Source organism: Lycorma delicatula, chromosome 6 (genome assembly GCF_047948215.1).
Source record: "Lycorma delicatula isolate Av1 chromosome 6, ASM4794821v1, whole genome shotgun sequence".
NCBI lineage: Eukaryota > Metazoa > Arthropoda > Insecta > Hemiptera > Fulgoridae > Lycorma > Lycorma delicatula.
The window spans coordinates 158,503,284-158,510,290 of NC_134460.1; the positions used below are offsets into that span (position 1 = coordinate 158,503,284).

The 7,007-nt window shown below is 30.4% G+C and overlaps 1 protein-coding gene across 1 annotated transcript in view; it reads left to right on the plus strand.

Moving 5' to 3' along the window:
- Pect (phosphoethanolamine cytidylyltransferase) overlaps positions 1–7,007 on the plus strand; it is a 72,154-nt gene that overhangs the window by 58,567 nt on the left and 6,580 nt on the right. Inside the window, exon 6 of the mRNA XM_075368906.1 lies at positions 2,428–2,628. Coding sequence (XP_075225021.1) covers positions 2,428–2,628 — 201 coding nt within the window. The remainder of the gene's footprint in view (positions 1–2,427; positions 2,629–7,007) is intronic.

Genomic DNA, 7,007 nt, shown 5'->3' on the forward strand with positions numbered 1-7,007 from the left:
TTAATTACTATACAATTTTTAAAAATATTATGAAATATCTGTTGTTGTTGTTAAAGGTACTACTTTAACATCCTGTCTGTCATTTATCTGACCTTTTTCATAATTTATTAGCCTATTGGGATCAAAGTAATCTGAATTTTTATTCTGTAGTACTAAATTTAAGAACTTGTTTTTTTGTTCTCTTTTATCAGAGGAGTGTAACATTATTTCATCATTAGCTGTGGAATATTTTCCCATTCCTTCCCCTTCTGAAATACACAATAATTAGTATTAGCCTATTATATGTAATTTGATGAGGAAGTGGTGAACTTATTTGAAAAAGTTACTGTTTCTACTAATTACAGTGCGAGTCAGATTAGTTTGCTTTCTCTTTTGCCCCCATCACACTTACTATAAGACTGTCCTACTGTTGTCGGTAGGTCTTACTAACTTTTTTTTTTTTACCTCTGGGATCACTGTTAGGTATTGCTTCAGAAGATGAGGTGAATGATTTGTAGCATGTGTGAAAATGCTGCGTCTGACTGGGATTTGAACCCAGGACCTCAGAATGAAAACTCATGCCATAGAGATCTTACTAACTTACCTTCAGTGTATGCCACTTTAAGCTTGTGTTACACTTCTCTTACAGCACTTACTCCAAGTTGGCATTGTTGGAAGGTAGAACATTTTACAGTATGCCATTTTAACCTATGTATTTATGAGCCTTTAAACATTTTTTCCTCTATCAAAATTATGTTCTTTCAACTTGATTCTGCTTTTGGGAGTAAGAAAAGTTTATTTTTGCGAGTGTGTTATGCATTGTTGAAGTGAACCCTACTATATAAAAATTTGTGAAGTACAGCACATTCTTAAATGCAAAATTCAGAAGAAAAAATCATTAAATGCAGAATTTTCTTAAAAAGGGAATCTGCTGATATTTATTGTCAATTAAACCATGTGTATGGTGATGAGTTAGCGAATGAATGAATGCAGAAAATTGATGAGGAAAGTTTAATAATGAATGAGCAAACATCTTATGTCAAAGATTGTAAAAAATGTTTATCATTTTTCAAAAATTTGGATCTTGCAGTTAATGACAGAATCTTGGAAGATAGATGAGAGCTCCCTATGAATTACTTAACCAAAATTTGTATCTGATGGATTCCTTTGCAGTCAACTTACCAGCATAAAATCAATAGACAGGGTCAGTGTTTTTGTTCTGTAACAATGTCAAGTAGGTAGAGATGATTTTCTTGATTGAATCATTTACAGTGACAAGACCTGGGTATCATTTCATCCCAGAAAGCAAACATCAGTTCATCAAAAAAAGTGCAAAAATTTAAACAGATCATTTTGGATCAAAAAATTATGGCAGTGATTTTCTGAGAATATTAGGTTATTCTTTTAATGGAGTTTGTACTAAAAGCACTACAGTTATTTCCACGAGTATTGTGAGATACACAAAAACCATCCAGAATTGCAGATCTGGAAAGTTTTTTTGTATGCCAATTGTTATTTTTTTTTCTTGATATCGCTTGACCCCATGCTTCGGCTATAATCAAGCTTTGCTACAGACCAAGCTTTGGTTTCAGGAGAGAGGTATCCAATCATCTAACTTGTAGTGCAGACCTTAATATAAGTAATATTCACCTTTTTCCTTTTAAAGTGCTCCTTGTAGAAAAAAAAACATTTCACAGTTAATGATGAATTGCAACTTACGGTCGACAATTGATTTAATGGACCGGATATGGATAACTCAGGTAATGGAATTTTAAAGCTTGTTGACAGATTAAAAAATGCTTTAATTAATTGCTGGGATCCATCGTGCTGAGAATAAATTAAAGTGTATTGTATGCTTTAAAACATATAGAGTTGAATAATAAAATATTTTTTTTAATTTTTTTAAAGGTTTAAATTTTCTTAAGTGTACTATATTGTAATTATAGATACAAATATTATAATTTACCTTATAACTATATGTATATGTGTAAATAACATAAGAATTCTCTCTCTTACGTTTAATTATTTCTCTCTCTTTTTGACTATTTCTGATTGCACATAAAACTGCTTTTAATAGAAGTTTTATATGAAGACTATATTAGTAGATGCTGCACTTATTTTTAGCTCGTCTATAGTAGGACTTGTGTGCTCAAATAAAGGGAATGGAAATGTTTCTTATTGCTGATTTCTATTTTAACAATCGACTGGTAATTGCAGAATAATAGAGGTGAAACTGTGATTAGTTGAAGGAATAAGTAATATTTAAATGGCAGTGAAATTAAAGAAATATATACCATTATATAAAATGTACTATCATGTTTGGTTGCTATTTAGAGAGATAAAATGATTTAATGTTGTACACGATCAATTTTTTATAGTCAATTTATGTTAAAATTATTATAAAATTTTACATTTTTATTTTTATAACTTATTTTTTTTTTGTTATAGCCAGGGGATAAGGTAGTGTATGTGGCCGGTGCATTTGATGTGTTCCATGTCGGTCATTTAGATTTTTTGGAGCAGGTTAGAAATGAAGGTGATTTCCTTATTGTTGGTTTGCACACAGATCCGGCTGTGAATAGATACAAGGGCAGCAATTATCCAATTATGAATTTACATGAAAGAGTTCTTAGTGTTCTTGCTTGCAAGGTAAACCGATCATCTGTTGTGTAACATAATATTAAGCGGTATTATAAAATGCTTGAAATGTTGGTATTTTCAAATTTATTGCCGGGATGTGGGTTCAATGCTATGATAGTATTTTGTGTACTATCAGAAGATAGTTTACTTATTAATAGAGACCAGATTATATGCAAAATAAAAAGCTTGAAATATGCTTGCAAATGTGCATGAAAAGTGCCAAAATAGGCAACTTTAAATAATAATAAAAAAGAATAAAAGAATAACATATCAATAAATTTGATAATTAACAATTATTTAATATTTTGTTACTTTTGTAAACATAAACAGTCGGGTACTGTTCCAAATGTTTGATAGTGAGATTGTGTCTTCGATCACTCAAAATATTTTTATAAGTGAAAAAGGATCGCTCCACATCCATTGAGGTAACTGGGCAGTATTTGAATTTGGGTGCTATGTTAGCACTTATTGTTTCTAGGAAAAGTTCACCTGTTCCATTAATAAAACTATCGATTTGACACATAGCTTCAGAGCCTGGGTTATTGTTCAAAATGTTTTCAAGTTTTTCATTAAGATTACATGGGAATATCTCTGCCAATGCGGAGTTCATTTGGCAGATTTTATTCATTAATTGAATAGATTCAGTCAACACTAAACCTTGGGTTTGGGTTTCAAGCTTATTTTCCCACATACCTGCTCGCAGGTATGTGGGGAAAATGAGTGCTATCACAGCTACATTTTTTTTTTTTTTTTATACTACAATTGTTAAATGCTTCCTTGGACTGACAAACTGCCATAGCCTCTGCACTATCGAAGTCGTTTACTACACCTTTGTGGCCTCAAAATGTTCATTGTAAAACAGCACTGCTCAATCCATGTTCCCCATCAAGTTACCACCGGTTCGGGAGGTAAAGGCACATTTGGCAGTTTTTCTTTATAGGCCTTATTGTGAGCAGGTGCCTTAAGAAACGCTTTCTTTGATGATAAAACCAGTTTATTTACATTCCCAAATGTGGATCGTACTTCTTCATTGAGTTGATGTACTTTGTGAAGAATGCACGTCACATGAATCAAATTCGGATAAAATACTTGGAGAGCTTTGGCTGCCTTGATCACATAGGGAGCAGCATCTGAGAGAAATATAAACACTCTTTCATCTGCAAAAGATTCAGGAAATATTTTTTTAATACCCTCATTCACAAATCTGGTGATCGTAGAATGATTTGTCTTTTCAAGGTGTTTGCAGGCCACCAAATAGGAAGAAGAAGGCTCTAGTTTTAATGCGCCGACAATTAAATTCGTAATGTAACAGTCACAAGTATCAGTAGTTTCGTCAGCTGAAATCCAAATAATGCTATCCTTGAGTTCATTGCATATTTCTTCCGGAACATGCAGGTAAATTGTCGGTGTGTAATTTTTCCCCGATGTTGATTTATCTGGTATATTTTGATTCAAGCATTATTTTCACAGAAAATCTTTGAAGGTGTAGGCTTTGTAAGTTTGTGAAGAGAAATATTACTTGTAAGCAATGCTTCACATAAATCCAGGTTAAAGTGGTTTTTTTGTTTACCTTTGGAAGTGAAATCGCTGCTGCTTGCTGCTGTACAAGTTGTTGTCATGGGCCTTTCTTTTGCGATCCTGCGATATGAAGACTTGTCTTGACATGCTGGTCTATTTGAAACTTTTTTGTGCACAAAATATTTTTCTTGCAAACTCAACAACATAAAACATTTCTGTTGTACGTAAACGTTCCAGGATAGTCAGCTATCCACGAAGAGCACTTTTTTTTGGGAGACACGGTACACATTAAACTTTACATAAAGAAATAAAAAACTAAACTGGTGTAATGAACACGTCAACAATAAAATGCGTAATTTAATTGCCTAGTGGGAGTGCTGCAGTAGTCATGCACGACGCAGAACAGTATCGTCCATCCTTGTCTCGTGTTAGTCTGTGTTTTACTTTGCCTCATAATAATATTACCCTACCAAAACAATAGATATGCGGCTGCTAAGTGCGCTCTATGAGCCGTGCAGCTAATAAGTTTATCCGGCTATAACATAAGATTTCATTTATTAACTAGGTACCCTATCAAAAAATATTGTAAGTATAGTGAAAATGTGCATCATTACTAGATTTTAAGGAAAATATGTAATAACTGGTGAGAATGGGCTTAATTTGCAAATGCATATAATCTGGTCTCTACTTATTAATATGATTTCATTATAAGCCAAAGTTTCGTGACTAAATAAGATCTTATTAAAATATCTTAAAACAGTTATTAACAGTTTTTAATTATTGTTATTTAATGTTTTTGTTGTTAATAACCTATTAAAGATATACCTATAACTTATATCTTATTAATGACAAAAACATTTATCTTATAGTAATAAAATATTTTTTTTAAAAAGTTTGTATCATACAATAATAAATATTTGTACCAGTCTAAATTATTACTTTGTATCTAGAATGTTGTTTATTTTTATTTTGTTTGTCAAATCAGTAATGTGAAGCGAGAACAGTTTAGAAATTTGGCATTGTAGTGGTCTTTCTCTGTACTAACTATTTACTCTAGCTTACATCCCCCATATCTTTGCACTATAATGTATAATTAATTGGTCTCGAAATTAAATTAAAAATACTGAGCTTCTCATTCCTATGAGTAATATCAAAAGAATTTATTTTAAATTCTGCTTTCATGTATTGTAATCCTTGTAAACTCTTGTTTATTGTAAGAAGCAATTCGCCATCAGCTACTGTTTTAATTATTTAAAAACCTTTAATTACTCTTTTTATTTGTAACAATATGATCAATGTAATTGTTAAATATTAAATACTGATCTTAGACTATTCTCAAACAGTATAATCTTAAATAATGGAAATAACCTGCCGGAACAGTTTCTAAGCCAATTTAATATTTTACACATTCAGTCATAGTGAGTAATAGGTAATGTTTGAGTGAAGATTTTCTTTCAGAAGTGATATTTTAAAACTCACTATTTTTGGTTTGTTTTTTTATTAATAAATATGTTATCAGTTAATTTATTATGTGCTTAATTATTTTATTAACTTAGCTATTTCTTATAATTTATCAGTTCAGATGCTAGAATCACGACAAGAAAAAGCCAAAATCGCATCATTACTGTACATCAACATTTTACATTTTTCAATGACGTAATATCATTAACCTACTTTAAAAATATGAGTTGCAAAAAACTGTTTGAGGTATTCCAAAATCCATTTTATCCTATAGAACTGAAATACTCTTCTATTTCATTCTATTCTGTAGCAATCTTGTAATGCCATTGTTTCTGGTATACTGTTAAATCCTATATTCTTAATTGTATGTTTCATATATTTTAATCTGTTTGAGGATTGGAATATAAAGGACAAGAATGTAAAGGTTAAGTGAACATGTGAACATATGGCTGACAGGACACAAGGGGAGTTTGATCTCTAGAAGTGAAAAATTATTCTGTTGTAGCTGTAAAATTTATCAAAAATCTCATTTTCACTTATTATTCTTTTGTTGTGTATGATTAGGTAGATAAGTAATTTTAATTTTAAAAATTCTTCACTTATATTAAACATTATTTTGAATAATATTGTTAACATTATTTGAATAGTTACCCCATAAACAGCATTAGTTAGCATAACATTTTTGTCTAACATATACATTATTTTAATGTGATTTAGGTGCTGATTTCAAGGTTGATATCAAAATTTGTGATGTTTAAGGGTTTTATGTAGATGGCAGATTTTTATTTAAATTTGACAAATTTTTTTTTGTAGATGTAAATTCACTATCAATTATTACCTATAATTCAGAAAAGATACTCTTTGTTTAACTTTACAAAAAATACACATACATACGTACTTAATAGAAATGTAATAAGTAAGATTATGAAATACAGGCTTAATGATATAAGATTTTATTTTTAATGAAAGAAGTTAGTTATAAACATGTAGGTACTTGACGTCTGAACATGAACATGCCCTTATCATCTCCAGAGCATTTAAATTGTATTTAGTCTAGCTTTACCTGTCTTGCTGTATGTTATATCTCGGTGAATTATTAGTTTGATGCTATAATCAATACATTATTAAAAAATGTGGTTTGTCCTCTTTTCATACAGATTATAGAATGTGGACTGCATCGCATGAGATTCCCTCATTTAAGTCACTAAGATAAACTTAATGATTTAGTTTGCAATTTTGAAGCTATTAAAGCAGAAAGCTGAATTAATGTCTAGATTGTGACGTTAAAATCTTTTAGTTGAAAAAAAAAATGATTATGTTTAGAATTAGAAATTAAGTTTTTTCAATTTGTTTGTTATAAACAAATTAATGTAAATAAATTAAATAAATGTCTCTCTCTCTCTCTCTCT